Here is a 21,366-nt window from a genome sequence, read left to right as displayed (position 1 = left end):
ATGTCCATCCAGCTTCACTTGTTAGAAAATTCTCTTGCTGACTATTTTGCCAGAATGCTGTGGGTGGGAGAGGTGGTAAAATAGAGGAGTGGCAATCTGACCTATGAAATGTGTTTACTACTTTTAATAAAGATAAAATTATTAAATTAATAATAACCTCTGGATAGTACCATGTAATTTACATACACACGTTGTTTATTCCTTAAAACAGCCCAACAAAGCAGGTGGTATTATTTTAATTTTAAAGATAAGAAAACTGAAGCTCAGAATGATTAAACAATTATCCAAGGCTACTATTCAAGGAATGAATGAAATAAGGAATGAATGACTCTCCAGGGAAAACTGCATGGATGAAGTGGATTAAGAAGTTAAGATAGAGAAGCCAATTTTTCAATCCATTTAGCAATCAACTTACAGAGAGTAAGCTGGTCTGAGAGTCACATGGGGTTTATGTTTGGGGTTAGGATGCTGCTGAAGAACCAAAGATGACAATTTTAAAAGAAAACAGATGAAACATCATCATGGATGGAAGAGCGATGGTGAGTCCTGTGGATGGTTAGGCTTTCACCAGAAACAACTATGGTAAACTTTTCAGCTCTATGATAAACTTTTCAGCTCCTGGCTTAATTTGAAAAGCTTTTGTAGGTTTCAGTGACAAGGTCTTTGAAAACTTAGGAGATAGACAAATTAAAGCAGAAATGTAATTGGTAAAAACTGATTGAGAAAGAATTAGAAAATAGGATCTTTTTCAGTAATAATTAAAGGAATTGAAACAATTATTTAATACCTCTTAATTAAAAAAAAAGAAATCAAAGACTCACTAGAAATTGGATAGTTGATATGCAAGTGCTACCAGTTTTAAGGAACTTCCAAAATTATATAGATGCCTCCAAAAAATGGAAAATAAGGACGGCATCTTCTACAGTTCATTTTATGAGACAGAAAAATTTTGATAAAAAGTTACAGATGGTATGAAGAAGAAAAATAGTCTGTTGTGTTCATGAATGTAGACAAAAACTTCTGAACAAAGTGTTAGCAAAGCAAAACCAATTTTCTATAACAATATTAATAACAGTGTCCAATTTGGGTATATGAAAGTATTATAAGAATGTTTTAATAATGCAGAAATATGTAAGTGTATATGCCCACATTACCAATGAAATGAAATCATCTCAATATCTCACAAGGTGCAGAGAATATTAACATTGATTCATAATAAAAATTCTATATAACAGAAATAGAAGAAAACTTTATAATCTGTATGAAAGGTGTCACTCAAAAAAGAAAAAGAAAAGAAAATCCGTACAACAAACATCATCCTAAGTTGGGAAATTATGAAAGTATTCCATTTAAATTCCGGGACATGATATGGATATTCTGTATAAATACTCTAATTCAATAAAGTATTGAAGCTCTGGCCAGCACAATAAGACAGGGAGAGAAATAACAATTATAAGGATTGAAGATCACTAATAGTACCATTGTTATTAGCATATGATATAGTTGTTTACATAGAAATCCAAATGAATCTACAAACATTATATAGGCAATAGAAAAGAGGAGTAATGTGGCTGTTTTTGAGATCAATATATAAAAGTCAAATATATTTATATATACCAGCAACAAAAACATTAATTTTAATAAACAATTTAAGAATTTAAGATACCAACATAAACTTTAAGACAACCAAGAATAAATCTAACAATGACCTGCAAGCAAAAAAATGTTGTAATTTATTTAAGGATATTAAAGAATAAGTTGATTGAAAAATCCTATATTCATGGATGAGGAATTAACACCATATAGATGTTATTTCTCCTAAAACTGCTCAATAGACTTCATGTAATGCAATTTTTTAAAACATTTATGATTTTTGTGTGTGTGTTTTTATTTTCACCCTTATGGGATATGACAAGTTAAATTTAATATGTGTACAGTAAAGCAAATAAAAAAATAATAGCTAAGATTTCATGTTCAATGAGACATAGATTAACTATAAAGCTGTAGTGTTGTAAGAGTGTGGTACTGGTTCAGAGATGGACAAATTCATGAATAAAATAGAACAGATTCTAAAAAGAAAAATACCCATATATGGAAATTTGATTTATGATGGACTTGCATGATAGAAAACTGAATTATCCAAAACATGAAAAGATGGATTTAAAAATGAAAAGAAAAATAGTTGCACAACACTCAAAAGGACAGAAGAAAGGAGGCAAGAATAGGAGGAATGGAGAAAGAGAAAGGGAGGGCAGAGGGATGAAAGAAGGCAGTGAAGAAGGGAAAAGAAAAAAGGGATCACTACTAGACAGAACCACTCTAGAATATTGTGTATATTTTATATATATTATCTATTCTATTCCAATAACTCACACCATCCTATCTTACATCACCACATAAAATTTCTATGTCAAAATTAAAACTAAGGGGCTTCCCTGGTGACTCAGTGGTTAAGAATCCGCCTGCCAACGCAGGGGACACGGGTTCAAGCCGTGTGGGAAGATCCCACATGCCGCGGAGCAACTAAGCCTGTGCGCCACAACTACTGAGCCTGCGCTCTAGAACCCGCGAGCCACAACTACTCAGCCCACGTGCCACAACTACTGAAGTCTGCATGCCTAGAGCCTGTGCTCCACAACAAGAGAAGCCGCCGCAATGAGAAGCCCACGCACCGCAACGAAGAGTAGCCCCTGCTTGCCACAACTAGAGAAGCCCACGTGCAACAATGAAGACCCAACGCAACCAAAAATAAAATAAATTAAATAATTTTTTTAAAAAATTAAAACTGAAATTTTAGGAGAGTAAATGTGAACTCTCTTCTGTTCACTGAGGAAACATTGTTTGTTACACAAAGAGGCCAAAGTGCTAGCCATTTATCAAAAGATTGATAAACTTGAATACATTAAAACTAAAATGATACTTGTTAAAATATACATTAAGGAAAGTAAAAAACTTTAAACCTATAGGAAATATTTGCCCAAAGAAAGAGAAAAAAACCCAAAAGGATTAAAATCAAGAAGTAAAGAATTTTTACAAATCAACAAGTAAAAAAGGAGTAAAGATATGAAAAGGCATTTCACAAACGAGGAAACACATAAAATTACCAAGTATGACATTACAAGTGTTAGGATGGGCTCGGCACAGATTTTTTCCACCTTCTTTTACGTACCTACATTGGTACAACTTCTATAGGAAACAGTTTGGCATGATATTGTAAAGTTGCAAAAGTGGTCACTGTCCATGAGCACCAGAAACTGTCGAAAATGCATTTTTTATGAGAACATAAAGCTAATCAATCCAGATATCCATTGTATGGATTTTAAAATGCATACCCGCATAAATGGTATTAAACACAGCAGTAGAAATAACTCTTCAACTACACGTGGATGGAAATTCAGCCACTACGTGGAGGAATGTTAGTAACAATGCTGAGATGAAAAAGCAACATACAATGTGTTGTTTATGGCATACACATGATAACCTGAAATTCAGAATAGTGGTCACCTTTGTTAACGAGGAAGGGGGTGCTATAGGGAAAGAACGCAGGTATATGTAAGTTATTAGGAATATTCTACTCTCTGGGTTGGGCAGCTGGTATATAGGTGTTTATTATATCGCTTATATAACAGCAAACTAACCAGTGATAGTCTGGAAGAAAATATTTCAACATGTCTAACGAAAGGTAAATGCCCACGATACAATGCATGAGGAAATACAGGAAATTTTCATGTTCTAAATATTTATGGCTCTTAGTATCAGGGGATGGGGTTTTAGTTGATTTGTTTACATTTCTATTATGTTTACGCACTGTTTGTATGACATTAACCAAATTTTTTTTCTAATGATGCTAATTTAAATAAAAATATCACTCATAATACATAGAGTTTATAAGATAATAAAATGCAACTTATGGAAAAGAAGGACAAGGCTTTAAAGATGCAGTTCACAAAGGAGGTCACACATCTGTAAACCTACAAAAATATGTTCAACCCACTAGTAAACAGGCATGTGATTATGCAATAACAGCACCATGGTATTTTTCACTTATTGAAGAAACATCATAAAGTTGTTTATATGTAGTGTTTTGGAGTTTCAAGGAAGTGGGCCCTTAATTTTCTACAGTGGGCGCCATTCAGAGGGTATCATAATGTTGTAGTGGAGTATTTCCCTTATAGAAGATTAGCTTTCAGAACATAATGCACTTGTTCACATAAATGTATTCAAATAATATTAACTACAATACCTGGTTTTTTGTGACAGTGAAACACTAAAGAGTTTAAAAGTACATGAAATGACTTATTTAGTCATAGACTATATACCCTATTTAATATTCACTTATAATAAATCTTTATATGTACATTGACAGAAAGATCTCTGACGTTTTTAAGTCAAAAAAATGCACACGGATAAATTAAAAGGATGTATAGCATAATCCTGTTTATGTTAAAAATATGTGTGTGATAAAATTTACATGTGTACATTTATATATGTAATCCTATAGAAAACTTTCTTGTGGTATCCACAAGAATACCTGGGGATGGGTTCCAGGACTCTCCAGATACCAAAATCCACAGATGCTCTTAGTCCCTTATATAAAAAGGCATAGTGTTTGCGCATACTTTAAATCGTCTTTAGGTTACTACAGTACGTAATAAAATGTAAATGATATGTAAATAGGTGTAAATACAATATAAATGTTTTGTAAATATATAGTTGCGGCTCACCAAATTTGAGTTTTGCTTTTTGAAACTTTCTGGATATTTTTTGTTTTGTTTTGTTTTGTTTTTTTGCGATACGCAGGCCTCTCACTGTTGTGGCCTCTCCCGTTGCGGAGCACAGGCTCCGGACGCACAGGCTCAGCGGCCATGGCTCACGGGCCCAGCCGCTCCGCGGCATGTGGGATCTTCCCGGACCGGGGCACGTACCCGTGTCCCCTGCATCGGCAGGCGGACTCTCAACCACTGCGCCACCAGGGAAGCCCTGGATTTTTTTTTTAAGATTTTTGATCCCTGGTTGGTTGAATCTGCATATGTGGAACTTGTAGATATGGAGGGCCAACTGTATTATATTGTTACCATTGGGGCAAGAAAGGTGAAGAGGCACATTCTAAATATTATGTCCTATTTCAATTCTTTTTTTTTTATATACAAGAAAATAGGCATGTATGATTGTATAACTGGAGGCACTACCTGCCTTTGTAATTTTCCCCAAGGTAGGTTGCATTAATAAGCACACTGCATGCAGTAGCAGCAGAAGCAGTGGACATTTATCACAGCTGACCCCGCAATTAGTCTTGAGTATTCCTGGGTGGCAAACACTGCCAGCCAGGTCAAAAGACAGGGGGAAGCCTGGCTTCTAGTTGCAGATTCAGTCAGAAGGAAACACTGAATACAGTTGGCTAAAACCTCATATGCAGTCTGATCATTTTCTCCCAGTAATGGAGAAGGCGAAAACTCTCAAAGACATATTTACTGACCTATTGGTCACATTTATATAATTATTCAAAAGAATTGTTTATCAATAAAAATTAGTAAATGAAACAATTTTGTATATGTCACTCTGCATTATGTGAACTGCATATCGCATATGGGAGTATATCTTAATGAAAATTATTATAATTTATTAACTTTATTTTTTTAACTTTAGAGTTGATAAAAGAAAAAATATATTATAGAATATAGAGTATATAATGACAATGTTTAACTTAGGACATGTTAATACTTTTATTTTAGAATTCCATTCTACATAAGAATTTAACGTTTTTCAATAAAATCAAAATCTTTCATTAGATGAAATGCTAAATATACAAAACTAAAAATGTCCTAATTTTGAAATATCGATCATGTGCCATAACGTGCTTATTTTTCAGGTTAAGCTTTTTCCGTGATGTTCCTGATTTCAGAGTGTTAGCCTGCGGTGGAGATGGAACTGTGGGGTGGATTTTGGACTGCATAGGTAATGAAGACACACATTTAACGTAGCTGGGGTGAGAGTGGTAACCTTAAATTCTGTGTATTTTGTTTGTTTATTTAGTGCATCCATATCTTTGGATGTGGATGCATTAAATAAACAAAGTACATAGTGATACACTTAGACATCTGGAATGTTACACACTGTTTACTGGCTTAATTTATTCGTCTATATTTCAAATTTTTAACTGACAAAATAATTTACAAGTAACTAGAAATCCCTCTTTTCTCATTCATTTCTCTTGGAATTTAATAAACCCTCAAATATTTCTGGATCTGCATTGACCAATCTTTTTTAAAAATAGGCCTCTTCATAAAAAGGAAAGATTGATTCAAAAGAAGTTTTACTATCTATATATATTGAAGCAAACTTTTATTTAGTCAATGCAGTTGAGAATATTCTACCTTTTCATACTCTCAAAAATATTCAAATTAAAAATGAATACATATTGTCAGCACACTTTTGGTAAGCATCTAACGACTTTAACCTACTAACATTTTTAAAACAGGAAAAACAGGGAAAATTGTATTCTTTGGCCTTCCAATAAACAATGTCAGTAGTATTAATATATTTAAGGAGAAAACCAGAGTTCAAGAACTGCAAAAATTAAGGAGTTGCTTGAACAGTATCTGAGAACTTGTAAGAATCTTAGTGAAAACAGGAGGATATTGTTGGTTTGCATTAGCCCTCAAAATCTAAGCCTTGGCTAGTACGCTGTGGCACATCCCTACATAATCTATTCCCTCCCCGTTCCTACACACCCACATATGCTTACTTTGAAGGGCTGAGAAGGGAGAAGAATAAAGAAAACTAATATATGTTTGTGAGATTTGCTCAGTGATTCAAACAAAAGCATGTGGAATTTCAGTGGCAAATATCTTTACTGGACTCAAACACTTATGTTGTATAATGTTGAACCTCAAACAAAACCAGGTAATCTTTTACGTCGTTGACTCTGACACAGAACAGCACAAAACCATTGTTAGCGTTTTACTAACCTTTAGAATTCCACTACTTTCAAAATATTTTATTCCTTCAAGTGTACCTCGAGTTGATGTTGCAAAGGACTTTTTATAGGAAGCTACTTCTCCACTCTGCTTACGTCCTTGTATGAATATTCCTGTGTTGTATGTACCTGCATCCTTGAGAATTTCAACGGAGTTAATTCAAACACGCTACAATTTTTAACTGAATTAACATATTTAAAAGGCTTTCCTCATGCATAAGTCTTGAAAATTCCTGTCACTCTGTGAATTTTGGTATTTATTTGTTTTATAAATTGCTAGAAATACATACAAATTAATCAATTTATAATTGTATATAACTATAAAATAGAACGTTTTATGTTTATAAGTACCTGGTGGAATGCCTTCCATGCCAAGCTGTGTTTATTTTATTGTTGTTCTGTCTGTGATCAAAAATTTATTTTATTTCAATTTTTCAATTCTACAGAAAAGGCAAATGTAGTCAAGCATCCTCCAGTGGCTATTCTGCCTCTCGGGACCGGCAATGATCTAGCAAGATGCCTGCGATGGGGAGGAGGTAAAATAGCTAAAAAAAAAAACAAAAAACTTAAAAAACAGAGATATAGTACAGAGCACCCTTCCCCCAAAAACTAAATCCAGCATTTCTTCACTGCATGACAGCTGCCATGTAATTTCAGCATACATAATTGCTGTCAGATATGTAGTATAATTTTGAACAATCGTCTAGAGTAGAGAAACAAATAGTGGACCAAGAGTTAGACTGTGAGTGCTAATTATATACTTGATGGGGCAGGCAAGCTTCCAACCCTTTTTGGTTTGGGGGTTTCCAATTTAAGAAATGAGATAAGCATGGGTTAACTCTAAAATAATGTTCACATTTGTAATCTCTGAGTGTGTGAGAAAATCACAAACAAAGGAAAAGAACTGAAAGGCTAACAAATGACTTGTCCAGGAATAAGTACAAGAGGTAACACATTTTCTGAGACCCACTTTGCACCAGGTGGTGTGTTCTGCACTTGGGGTACAGGGTTAAGAATAGAAAGAAAACAATATCTGCTTTCAACGGAGCCTTAAATTCTAGTGGAACATGAAGTCATGTGTAAATTGTGAGACTTCCTACTGACAAGTAATATAAATGATAATGATATCAACATATGATAATCAACATAATGAACGACCTCACCTAGGAATTGATGAGGTGACATAAGAAGAATCCTAATAGGTGGATAATGACGGAGCCATATAGAACTGGGGGTGGACATTATAGGCAGAGGGAACATCAAGTCCAAAGGCCCAGAGATACAAAGGCACTTAACATTACTGAAGGAACTGAAAATGGAATAGTGTAGATGGAACAGGTGAGTAAAGGGAGAATATTTCAAGATGAGATCTTAAAATAATTTGAAGTGTCATTAACAGGCTAAACTTACCAGAAGATATCAAAGAAAAGAAAACCATATTTTGCTAAATAAACAAGAACCTAATCCTAAATATTTTTAGCATCTAAACTCAGAGAAGTTTGAAAAGTGTCTAGTAAGACAGTGTAAATCAGAAGCCCTTGGGAAGCTTGTTAAAAATATAGTGGACCGACCTTACTTCAAATATGCTAAATGGAAATCTCTAGAGATGGGACCCGGGCAGTTGATTTTTTTTTTTAAGCAAACTCCCTAAGTAACTTGATTTACAACAAAATTTGAGAAGAATTGTTCCATGAATACCTGGGCAACTTGTGAACTCTAAGATGTATATACATTGTATTTGTGTATTTGACAGAATTTGAAACCAAGTTAAAAACATGGTATATGATATATTTGTAACTTTCATTAAGGATATAACTTAGTAGAAGAATATTATAAAATACTGAGTTAAATTGTATAGAATCTAAAGATAGATATAGATAGATAGATAGAATGAACCATTGCTTACGAGATGCTTATATTTGCCAATGTTAATATACGTGTATTGATTAAAAGGAAGAGAATCATGCATGTGGCTTCTTACGTATTCCTCTGGAAATATTTTTGATATTTGAAAATTAATAATTTTATTTTGGCTTCAAGCTGGCAAATGACTTAAATCTCAAAATTGATATAGAAGTTCCATTCAGGGCATCCTTTAATTATTTCCTTGTAAACAGTTTTAAAGATATTCTTATCAGTGGCCAAAGACACATGGATTATAGTATATGTCAAAGTGTATATTGATGATGAACTCTTTGTGCATGTCTAGCATGTGCTGGCACTGTTCTAGGTGATGGATATTAAATGAGAAAATAAATAAAGGGTTCTTACCCTTTTGGAGGTTACATTTTCATTGCGTACACAGACAATAAATCACTGAATAATGAAATATATAATTACAAAATAAGGTCAAGGATATGAAAGAATCAGAGTGTATTTTCAGAGAATAACCAAGGGGAACTATTCAGCTATATGGTCAAGAAGACCTCTCTGAGGAAGTAACATTTAAGCTGGATTTAAAATATGAGGAAGAAAGAGCGAGCTCTTTGTACTGAAAGGACTGAAGGAAGGCTGATGTAACTCTAAGAGGTCATGGGGCAGTGGGTAGGTATGGCCTCAGCGGGGTGAATAGGATGACGTTGGAGAGAGAATCTGGAGCCAGATTATGCAGGTCTTAATGGTCATGGTAAAAATGTTATGTGATTGACTTTGAAGTACACAGTGAAACTTTGGAAGAGTTTCAAAAGCAGAGTGGCACAGTGACATTTGTGTTTTCAAAATAGGTTAATTTGGGGGCATAAAAGACTGTTAAGAAAATGTGGCAATGTGGGGAATCATAGTTTTTGAAAGGAGAATTTGGATTACCATTGTATTTAGAGGATAAATGGGCTGGGCTAGGGCGGTGGTAGTACAAATGAGACAAGTGCACACACTGACATTTTCAGGGATAGACTGATACAACGTGCCAATGGATTGGGTAGGGACTTTGGGGAAAGTGAGGTATCAAGGGGGACTGCAAGATGCCCAAGGTGAGCAATTAGGAAAATGGAGGTGCGATCTGCTAGAGTTTACTAATAAAGAAACATGCTCTGGGGTGGCATTATTTCTTGTCAGGTGTCTAACTTTGAGCAAGTTGCTTAACAACTGTGTGCCTAAGACTCCTCATCAGAACTTGAAGAAAATAATGGTATCTGCCTTGGAGGTTCTTACACCCAACTATCAAATTGTTTCCCCAGTGTCTGGGCTGAGTCCTTCCTGTAATTATAGTAATTATCATTATGCTTAACATTTGGGAAAGAAATTACTTTATTCAACCAATAATCATTTTGTTCACGTAATATCACTGGAATCTATTGACTGGAAGCTTAATTTTTATGAGTATATTTACATATTTTGGAAAACATAACACTGTACAAATATAAGATGTTGTAGGACATTTGAAAAAAATACTTAATTTACATTCTCTTTGCAATTTTTCTGGCAATGATTAATCTCTCAAGCAAAATTCTGAAGTTTACTGCAAGAAAAATGTTGTTTTGTGAAGAGTAAGGGAGTAGGAGGCAGAATTTTACATGGAGCACACTCTTACAAATATATGTTGTTGCTTTTCTTTATGTGATTTTAAATTTGTAAAAATTCCTATGACATTTTAGATAGAATCAGTCATTATGATAACATCATATCATTAAAGCAAAGATAAATACTAATTACGTTTTCATTTGGTTGCTTAGCCTAGAGTGATTATACGCTTTAAATCAAAATAATGGAAGCAAAATAGCATCATTCTTTTCTGGAACAAGCTTTGTTTGCATATTTAGTAAGTTTAATTTATCTTTTTTTAAAAAATATAATCTTTTTGAGTTCAGGAATCCTATTTATAGTTATGGATCATTATTAAACAAGCTTGAGCACAGATAAATCTAAACAAGTAGGGCATAGATATTTGTTAAATGGGGAACTACAATTTGGAATTCTTCACCTTTGAGAATTAGCACTGAACTGCAGGTATGATTCTCCAAATAGATTTATTGCCTCTCTCTTTCCATTTTTCCTTGGCTAGAAGACTGATTGATACCAGCCTTTTTCATACATAGCCATAAAAACTTTGAGAACATATCCAGTGCTAAAGAATTTAAGTTAATTGACCCTACTTAATCTAGCTGTATTAATTCTTTCATTAAATTCAATTCTATTATGTTGTCTCCTGGTCGGTTGCCATTCCTACATTTTTCCGGTGTTATGCTGAACAATGCTTCTATTAACCTGAGATGTAGCTGAGGACAAGCTCAATGTTTGTTTTAGAGCATTATCATTTATTCATATTTCTGGTGAGTGGGTTTGTGTATAATACTGTATATTAAATATACTATATTTTCATACTATATTATACATTAGTTTAATGTATATAAATTCATTTATATCTAAAACGATCATACTTATTTTCAAACAAGAGTAGAATTTGGAAAATAGGTGAATATATTTAACTGTTTTTAATTCAATGCAATAGGTAAACATATATATATATATATAATTTATTTGGGGGGGCGTTAAAAGAAATTAAAAATTAAAAAGAAAATAAACATTGGGAATGAGGGTGGAACTATTAAGAAACACCTGAAAAATAAGTACGCTTAATTACTATACTCTTGTAGTTTAAACAATTCAGTGTTTTATCACTGAGTACAATTATATGTATATTATGTAAGTTCATAATTTTTGAATTATGCTATAAAATATGGTATGACATTTATTGAAATGGTTTTTAATACTTCTAATGTTTATATCTGTGTAGTCGTTGTTTGTTGTACTTTTTGCTGTGTGTATTGAATGGTGCATAATTAGTTTCTAGACCTGTGTAAGGTAAGAAGAGATGGTAGGCTCCAAGATACGTATTCCTGGTTTCTGGCTGCCTTGCCCCTCTAATAATAAATACAGCATAAATGTAATTTAATCTTGCCATATTACAGTGCCTATTCCCTTTTCTTTTAATCCAATCGGTTTTTCCAGAGTTATGTGTGCTAACACATCTAACGAGGACTCATAGCCTCTGGCATTTTCTTGTTCAACAAATAAATTATTAAAATATAGAATGAAGTTGGACACGGAAAAAAATCTATGAAAATATTGTTGCTACTCAAAATATCATTGTAAGAATGTGTATAGAGTTAGAAAGATTATTTAACTTAGTACATTTCAAATTCTAATGTCATTGTCAGTATTATTGTTGACAACTTTCTATTCTTTTGCCTTATATACTAAGACCTTTTATGCATTTTCTCATTTTTTTTTCTCAATTAATTCTCACACCAAACCTAAGTTTTTACAGAGGAAGAAACTGTTTAGAATTTTAAAAGCAGACACTGAAGTAAATAACACAGCCAGGATTAGGCTACAGCCCTAATTAACTATAATGTTAGATACCTAAAGGTACATTTAAGAGAAAGTATAATATTAAGCAACAAGTTTCTTTCCTGGCCATCGTGGCTATCTATAGTAGATTTATTTAAAAATGGATTTGTTGGACATTTACTGTAGGGCACACCTGGTAAAAGGAACTTGTGGGGAGAAAAATGAAAATAACTATAGTGCACCATGCTCGTTCTACGGTAGGGCTAGTTTTGAGAACTGTGTACTCTGGTACTGTACAGAATCCATTATTTTGGGAGGATGGCTTCTGGAAAAAAGTGTTATCAAATATAAAGCCTGCAGAGGGAGTAGAAGCAAGGGACAAGTCTAACATGGCATCCAGGCTTTTTACTATAGCAACTGGGTGGAGGGGAAAGTCAGCTGTTTTTCGGAGGGAGAGTTCACAGGAGGATGATACCAAAGCACATCATTAATTCCACTTTGAATAAATACATTGATAAAAAGTTTTGTGAGGGGTATGCATTGGAGATGTTCATTTGGCAGTTGGCTGTACTGTGAATTTGTCCCACAGGAGCGAAATATGAGTTACAAATTAAAGCTAAAGATAAAATATTAGTATGAGTATAATAAGATTATAGTTAATTCTTCAACCTGTGTTAGAATTTGCTTTAAAATGCATTATTTAGCTTTAGAATGATACACACATATTCACACGCTTAAACATATATAATTACAGCTTTTGTTATTTGGTTATATTTTTTCTCAAGATAATTTTTTTTTATTAGGTTATGAAGGTGAGAATCTGATGAAAATCTTAAAAGACATTGAAAACAGCACAGAAATCATGTTGGACAGGTGGAAGTTTGAAGTCATACCTAATGACAAAGATGAGAAGGGAGACCCAGTGCCTTACAGTATCATCAATAATTACTTTTCCATTGGCGTGGTAAGATTTTCCACTAACCATTCTTTTTTTACCAGTTCTGGATAATCACTGATGTAAACTCTTATACTATGAAGATTTACTGATTATAAATAATTTATTTTATCTTTGTGTCAGCAAAGCACCTCTTCTAATGGGTAATAGTAAAGCTTATGAATTTATTTAAAGTCAGAGAATCAGTGATGATTTTTTCATGTGTTAAACAAAGGAAAGAAACTATATTTTATGTAATTGGCTTGACCATTTGTGTTAGTAAAATGAAGCTTAGAATGGTTTATAAGGTAGTTACAAGTTTTAGAGTATAAGCTACAGTTTCACATTACTAAAAATGTGAAAACAATGCATCAAATTTTTTCTTATTTTGAAATCTACATTATAATATAACCTATTAGGTTTTTATTTATAGACATTATTTTAAAATTTATGGTTTAGTGTAAAGTCTAAGAAAAATGCTGCTAGTATTCTCAAGTGGTTAATAAGTCAAAAGGTTAATTTTTCACTTACTTTCTTGAAAAATTTGAGACCGAAATTAAAATATCTTTTGGCAATTTAAAGAGTTATTGAAATTTCAATCCCTAAGAAATTAATAATTTTAACAGTAATTTTACTTGTATTTATATATATATTACCCAGTAATTATGAAGTCTTAAAATATATTATCTACAGCATTACATTCCATTGAACATATTTTCCCAATATTAGTCTTACATCATGTCTCATTTCTCTCTTAGTGCACACATACACACACAGACACAACTAGCAAACTATAAAAAGCATTGGTTGAGTCCATGAACTTAGGAGTCAAGCTACCTTTAGCAATTTTTTTTTCCTCTTAGTGTGCATTCATTTACCCATATCATGGTAGTTATTATTTTCTCTCTCATAGTTGTAAATAATGTGATTATACATTTAAAGAGCCTCGTATAATGATGCATAATGAAGGCTAAATATACAATCTTTACTAATACTATGATAATGATTATTATTATTTGCAAGAAAAATGTAATGCATTTGATCCATTAAAATTCTATTTATATTTGATATGAATAACAATATTTTAACAGCTTTATTGGCAAATAACTTACACACAACCTAATTCATTCATTTTAAGTAAACCTTTTAATGATTTAATAAATCTATCCCATATTAGAGCGTTTTCATCGCCAAGACAAGAACCCTCATGCCCACTTCTAGTCAATTCTGGGTCCTTTCCCCAGTTCCAAGCAAAGCTCTAATCTTTCTACCTCTAAGATTTGCCTTTTATGGATAGTTCATATAAAAGAAATAATACAATATATCGTTTTTTGCACCTGGCTTCTTTCACTTCACATAATGTTTTGAGGTTCACTTATATGAACTACATGAATACTGTATTCCTTTTATTGCTGAGTAGTAAGTATCCCGTTGTGTGGATATATCATATATTGTTTATCTCTTCATGGGTTGATGTACATTTAGATTGCTTCTGGTCTTTGGATATTATGAATAATGCCACCGTCTTGAGTCCCTATAGTTAATTTTTTATTTTGCTTACTGTACTTTTTGACTCAAGAATTTCTGTTTGGTTCTTTTTTAGATTTCTAGGTCTTTAATTGATATTTTCTATTTGAATAGTCATTGTTCTTATACTTTCCTTCATTATTTAAGCATAGTTTACATTAGTTTTTTTGATCAATTTATAATAGCTGTTTTGAAGTCTTTGTCTGCTAAGTCCAACATCTAGAGTCCATCAGAGACATTGTTTGCTTTTTCCAAAGTATGTGAAATACTTTCCCATTCCTCTGCATATTTGCTAGTTTTTTGTTGGAAACAAGAGATTTTATATAATATATTATAACAACTGTGGATTTGCATTCTCCCATAGGTGTTATGCTTGTTCCTGTGTTTGCTTAGGGATTTCCCTCCACTGATTATAAGGAGCCTTTCTCCCCTGTAGTGTATGGATATACTGATGCCTCAGTATTTTTGTTTTTGTTTTTTCTTCTTGCTTTTATATTAATCCTGGCTTCTAAGGATCATTCCTGTGTCAGCATGCTTGACCAACGTTTGTGCTTAAACACCTTGAGACAGTTCATCCCTTTGCCACTGAACCTGTATGTTCATTGGGGAACACATACAAACTGCAGGCAATTATTAATCTGATTCAGCTTTTAATATCTGCTGGCCTTTTTGTCTCTTCTGCTCATGTAGAAGGCCTCTCACTTAGCCAAAGATGTATAAATAACTATGGCCCTCTTTGGACTTTCCTGAACATATGTGCGACCTTGTACATTCATATAGCCTTTCAGACAGCCAGGAATATGACAGAATATCAAGGCCCATTATGGCTGTCTCATTCTCAAGATCTCCTTGAATATCTGGCTAGTTGGCTGGTTAGTTGCTTGCCTTAATCACTTTCGCAAACTGAGGCAAGCTGCTACATTTGCCACTGAGATCACTATTATTTTGGATAACTCTGGGTCATGGAGTTTCTCCAGCTTCCACTCCAAGTCACGTGAGCTCCCCCGACAGTAAAGTTGCTTGCTTTCATAACTTGCCCCACCCTGGTAGATCTTTAGTACTGATGGAGGTGGAGGGTAGGGTAGCCGCTCAAGGTTGAAACATCACAGATTGCCAGTGTTCTTCTCTTAGGTTCAGTAGTTTTTCTTGAATAAATAGTTCTCAGTTTGTTATATGCCTTTGATCAATTTTCAGTGATCCTCAACAGAAGTTATTTCCTTTCCATCCCAGGAGACATTTGGCAGTGTTTGGACACACATTTGATAGCCATGGCTAAGAGAGGATTCCTACTGGAAGCTAGTGGGTAGAGGATAGGGATGCTGATAAACACTCCCAGTTCATAGCATAGCCCCCAAATACATAAGAAAGAATTACATAGCTCAAAATGTCAATAGGGCTGAGGTTGAGAAACCTGGCATCAACAAACCAATATTAAATACAGAACTCAAGATGTTGGAAAAGGGGAAATAGCTAACACATGAAGAAAAGGAAAGCTGTAATAGAAATAAGACAGGACATACAGCAAAGAATAACAAGAGCAAAAAAAATTGAGTATGTTAGTGAAACCAAAAACTGGATCTTTGAAAGTAATTAATCAAATCTACTGCAAAATTGATTTTATAAAAATATTGTAAAGAGAATTGCAAATAAATAATATAGAGTGAAAAAAGACCAAAAATCTCCCCCGTAAAGACAAAACATAATATCCCAACTGAAAATATTTTAGGACTAAATAAGGAAGTGTAGCAAAGTTACTAAATATAAAATCAACTTAAATAGTCAATATTATTCTATTATATAAGCAATAATCTATACATTTACAAAAACAGGAACCAAAAAATTAGAACTATCCAAAAATTAATAAAGAATATACAAGACCTAAAAACAGAAACATTAAAACTCTCTACAAAGACATAAAAGATCAGAATAAACAGACATTTTCTATTCTTAGATGGGATAGCTTAATAATTTGTAATATGCAAATTAATATATACCTTTAACCTGTAAGTAATCAAAATTAGAGCTGGATTTTATGACAAATTTGAAAAACTTTTTCCAAAATATATATAACAAAGTAGCTCAGTCAATTTTAATAAAAAGAAATGGAGAACTGTTTTACCAAATAAGACATGTTACAAATGAATTGGATAATTATAATAAAATAGTGCAATGAATGATAGAGGAAGGACTCAGTGGAGAAGCAGAGAGACACATATCGAAACTCAGTATAGATGTGGCCCAAAATCTCATTGGAGAAATAATGGTGCTTAGTTGATAAGTGTTCAAAAACTACCTTTCTAGGGGGAGAAAATTTTGTTACAACTCTACATTAGATAGGCAATTGCTGGATATATTGAAGTACTAAATTTGAAATGCAAGGTTTAGGACCTAATTCAAGAATATGTAATAGCATTCATTTATGATTTTAAGGTAGAACAGAACTAAACAAGGTAGATTTTGATTGCGTTTCTTTAGAAGGGTCCTGTTCCATTTAAGTTGGAGCCTCTTTCACTGAGTTTGACATGGGAAGGAGAGGTGTGAAGAGAGGGAGAGCATCCTTCCCTGAGATATTTGCCTCTGTCCCAGCAAGACGGAGGATCAACACTCAGGGTCACAATCAGACCAGCAGACCTTATAGAGAGTTCAAGCTTTGGCTGTCACTCAGCCAGGCCACCTTCTGTTTAGCAACTTACATTCCTCTGCCCCAGTGAGTGAATCCAGCAAACAACAAAAAGAAATGAATTGTGTACCTCAAGCTTATATATTCCTGAATATATAAGAAACAGTGGAACTGGAGCATTGAAAGAATAAGGGGGACATTTCAACTTTTTTTTTTTTTTTTTTTTTTTGTGTGTGTGTGGCACGCGGGCCTCTCACCGTTGTGGCCTGTCCCGTTGCGGAGCACAGGCTCCGGATGCGCAGGCCCAGCGGCCATGGCTCACGGGCCAAGCTTAAGATGGCACATAATTTGTACTTGAAATTATCTCTAGGAACCCTCCTACCTCCTAGTTACAAGGTGGTCTCAAAACTTGACTCTGCTGTCAGTGTTGTTTTCATTATTTCAATGATTGCCTTTTATATACTGACTGTAAGTGATTTACAGTGTAAATAAAACCTTACTTCAAATTTTTAGAGAACCTGTGAGGCAAACCTCAAAATATTAGTGGTCTGACAACAACTAAAAATTAGTTCTTCCCTCACGTTAGGACAGCAGGGGTTGACTTCTGAGGAGAGGCTCTGCTCCACTTGGTCAGTCATTGACCCAGGGTCCTTCCATCTTGTGGCTCCACCCTCTTCTTGATACACGGAGCCCTCTCTATTTCAACAGTTGGGCAACAAAAGAGGGTGAAGTGTTGGCGTTTGTGTTTTTTTGTTTGTTTGTTTGTTTGTTTTTAATAGACCAGGCCTGTAAGATGTTCAGCTTGTAACCCATTGGCCATATCCAAATCAATTAGATGCACCTAATTGTAAGGAAGCTGGGAAAGGAATTCTGTCTGCCCAAGAAGAGAAGGGAAATTGGTGAATAACTAGCCAGTTTCTGCTAATTTCTTTTTGTAATGCCTTTCACTTTTAGCCAGAACAATTGGAAATAATTCTGAAATCATAATTAAATCTGCGCATAGGTATTCATCTACAGTGGTGATCCTTAAATAAAAAGCACATTTATTTATTACCTTCTATGTGCCAGATACCGTTTGAGGGTTGGCAGTGAACAAGAGAGAAAAAGTCTATATAATCACTAAACATATTATTGTGAGGTGAGAGAGAATTCTCATGAGAAACTTAACAGCTGGATGTTATATAGATTATAGAAGTTAATAAGAAAAACTGCTGTGTTCTACCTTTCATTCTGATTTTGCACTTTAATAACTATAGATAATCTCAAAGATCACAGTTAGAAAATTGTTCACCCATTGCATCACCATGAAATTCATACATGCCATTAGTTTTATCCTCACTGTTGATTCTTCATTCATTTGCTTAATAAACAAAAAAACTAAGTACCTTTTTGTTTGGTCAGGCCCTGGAGTTATAGAAGTGAATAAAAGAGATCACCTCATTATTAGAACTTGGAGTTTAATGGTAGAAAAAGCATTGAAAAACAAATGCACAAATACAAGTTTTTTGGAAACTTATGATGTATACTGTGAAAGAAAACAAAAGTTGCCATGAGCTAGAATAAGGGACAACAACGTTAGGTCTCATGGTCAAGGAAGGCCTATATAAGGAAGATACATTTAAGAGAGGATCTATGGAATACACATAAATCAGGTGGACACCAAAGAGATGGAAAGAGCATACCAAGCAGGTATAACTGTATGTGAAAAGCTCAAGGAGAGAAAAGGCCCATTGTGTTCAAAGACCTATAAGGTCAGTGTGCCTGGAACATAAAGATAGAAGGTGGGAATGAATGACAAAAAAGGCAGTAGCAGAAGTGGCTGCTGCCATGTCTTGAAGACTTGGAAGCCAAGGTGTGGTGTCTGTCTTTTAAGAGAGGCCACTGAATGATGCAATGAATATAATCGGGAAATGAAATCCAATTTATGTACAGCAGGAGTTTGTCTACGAGAGGTAATAGTTAGACATTAATTAAAAGGTAAAACAAGTGTCATAAAAAAGGTACACATAGCTTTGGATATTTCATTTAACCTAAAACCTATAAATATAATTGAATTGACGAATTTTTTCTTATAGGTCCAGCTCATGTCCTTTCTTTAAATGTGCATCATCGACTGGGGTTCTACAAAGTTTGCTTGTATAAATCACATTCCATAATAAACCATCTGTGATTTCCATTTTTAGTTTCTTTTAAGTGGAACAAAAATTCAAAAGATACTTGTGAAGCAATCAGTATAAAATCCTTCTAGATTTTTACAATAGTTTAAAAAATCTTTTATAATGATTTTTCTTACATATGATTTTATAACAAAGAATATATAATTCTACAACAGTTTTAGAATTGCATTTATATCAAATCTTCCCAAATCATCTTCGTTTTCATATAAAATACTTTCTTTTTGTAATCATATTTTCCATTTATATAATAGGTAATTGAATGATATAATAAAGACTAAAACTGGCATAAACAGTGTTGGGAACAACACAAATGACTGTTGGTAAGTGTAAACCTGAAAATGTGGAAACACTGCCAGATGTAGTAGCTGAGAGGGGCTGGCACTGAGTTACAGGCTGCTTCAATATCCACAGTGGGCAATAGGAAGGACGTAGATGGGCATGTCTCCCTCTGGGTCCCTGAGGAGACAGGACCACTGGGACCACTGCTAAGAAGGACTGAGGCCAGGTTACAGGGCTGCTTCAAGAGCCATAGTATGCATTTTACAAAGCAGTCACCTTTTCCAGTCTTTACTGACCGGCCTGGGCATAGAAACACCTTGCCGTAGCAGCTAAGGATTCTGAGGCTCTGTCGGATTTTTTCTATAGATGCACCTACTCCCCGCCTCTTGTTCCCTCTTTGGAAAGGTGGGGGGAGGCATTCTTAACATTGTTTGCTTTCTCTCCATCCCCCAAAGCCAGGGTGGGTGCTGAGAGCCTTCTGTGTGTTTCCCTTAGGGCAGAGCCCTGAAATGCGCAGATCTGGGGAACTTCGGACAGTTCCGCGGAGATGAGCCATCCGTCCGCGCATGCTCACCAGCAGTCCGCAGGAGCTCGGCCTCCCACGCGGCACACACGCATAGGGCACGCATGGCGCGTCAGCCAGGGGGCGGGGCGGGCTGAGGCACGCAGAGCGTGGCAGGCGCCAGGTGGGCTGAAATCATCAGTTGAAGCTTCCAGAGCAGCTTGTTCGCCAGCCTGCTGAAGGAGTCCGTGCTTTGGTCTGTAGGCTCCAGCGCCCCTTGTTGAGGTCCAGGCCCTTGTGGCTCTGAGTCCTCCTCTCGCCTACCTGCTCCCAGCCTCTTCCGACACCGCAGCTTGTGCTGAGACCCTCGCTATTCCCGGTGAGGCAAGAAAGAAGTGGCCTTTGGGGCAGCGTCCTGGAGGCGTGGGAAGCTGAACACTCGCTCCCAACGCTCCCACTTTCCCCACCCCTGGGGAAAATCTCGGGCTTAGTGGAGCCTCTCGGCACTGAGCTGTGCCACTCTGGGGGAGAGGCCATGCAGGTAAAGGGAACAGTGTTCTTACCCCCTTCAATGGGTCTGATCTCGGATTTTTTGCTCAAGTGGTGTGCTGGAATTTCTCCGCTGGACTCCCCGACTCCCAACAAAGGTATTACTATCTATTCCTTAGTGGTTGTCAAAATCTATGTTCGTTTAGGCGGGGGTGGGGGGGGGTGATGGCTGAAAACGCCTCTTCCGCCATCTTGCTGACTCGTCTCTCCAAGAATTTGTTTTTTGTTTTTAAAACAAAAAGAAACACAGAGCATAATAAATTTGAAAATATAACCACAGCTATGGAAAATATTTAAATAATTATGAGTATATCCTGTGCATCTGTGCTAGTAAACTTTATCATGTGGAAGAAATTTGAGTATTGTCTGTCCAGATGAAGAAAGCTGAAATATGCTGAAGAGGAAGGGGTAGGAAATTTAAGGCAGTAGTTCTCAAACTTAAGCGTGTATCAGAATCACCTGAAGGGCTTGTTAAAATGCAGACTGACGATCCTCAAACCCAGGCTTTCAGTA

At 35.0% G+C, this 21,366-nt stretch overlaps 1 protein-coding gene across 6 annotated transcripts in view; it reads left to right on the top strand.

Annotated features, from left to right (window-relative positions):
• DGKB (diacylglycerol kinase beta) overlaps positions 1-21,366 on the top strand; it is a gene marked incomplete at both ends in the record, with an annotated part of 639,446 nt that overhangs the window by 224,490 nt on the left and 393,590 nt on the right. For all 6 annotated transcript variants that reach the window (XM_082661792.1, XM_082661790.1, XM_082661789.1 and 3 more), the window contains 3 exons: positions 5,870-5,955; positions 7,423-7,512; positions 13,069-13,229. In XM_082661792.1, coding sequence (XP_082517918.1) covers positions 5,870-5,955; positions 7,423-7,512; positions 13,069-13,229 — 337 coding nt within the window. The remainder of the gene's footprint in view (positions 1-5,869; positions 5,956-7,422; positions 7,513-13,068; positions 13,230-21,366) is intronic.

Source organism: Grampus griseus (assembly GCF_964374135.1).
Source record: "Grampus griseus genome assembly, chromosome: 9".
NCBI lineage: Eukaryota > Metazoa > Chordata > Mammalia > Artiodactyla > Delphinidae > Grampus > Grampus griseus.
Note: the sequence above shows the minus strand (reverse complement) of the source record. Positions and strands in the feature narration are given on the sequence as shown.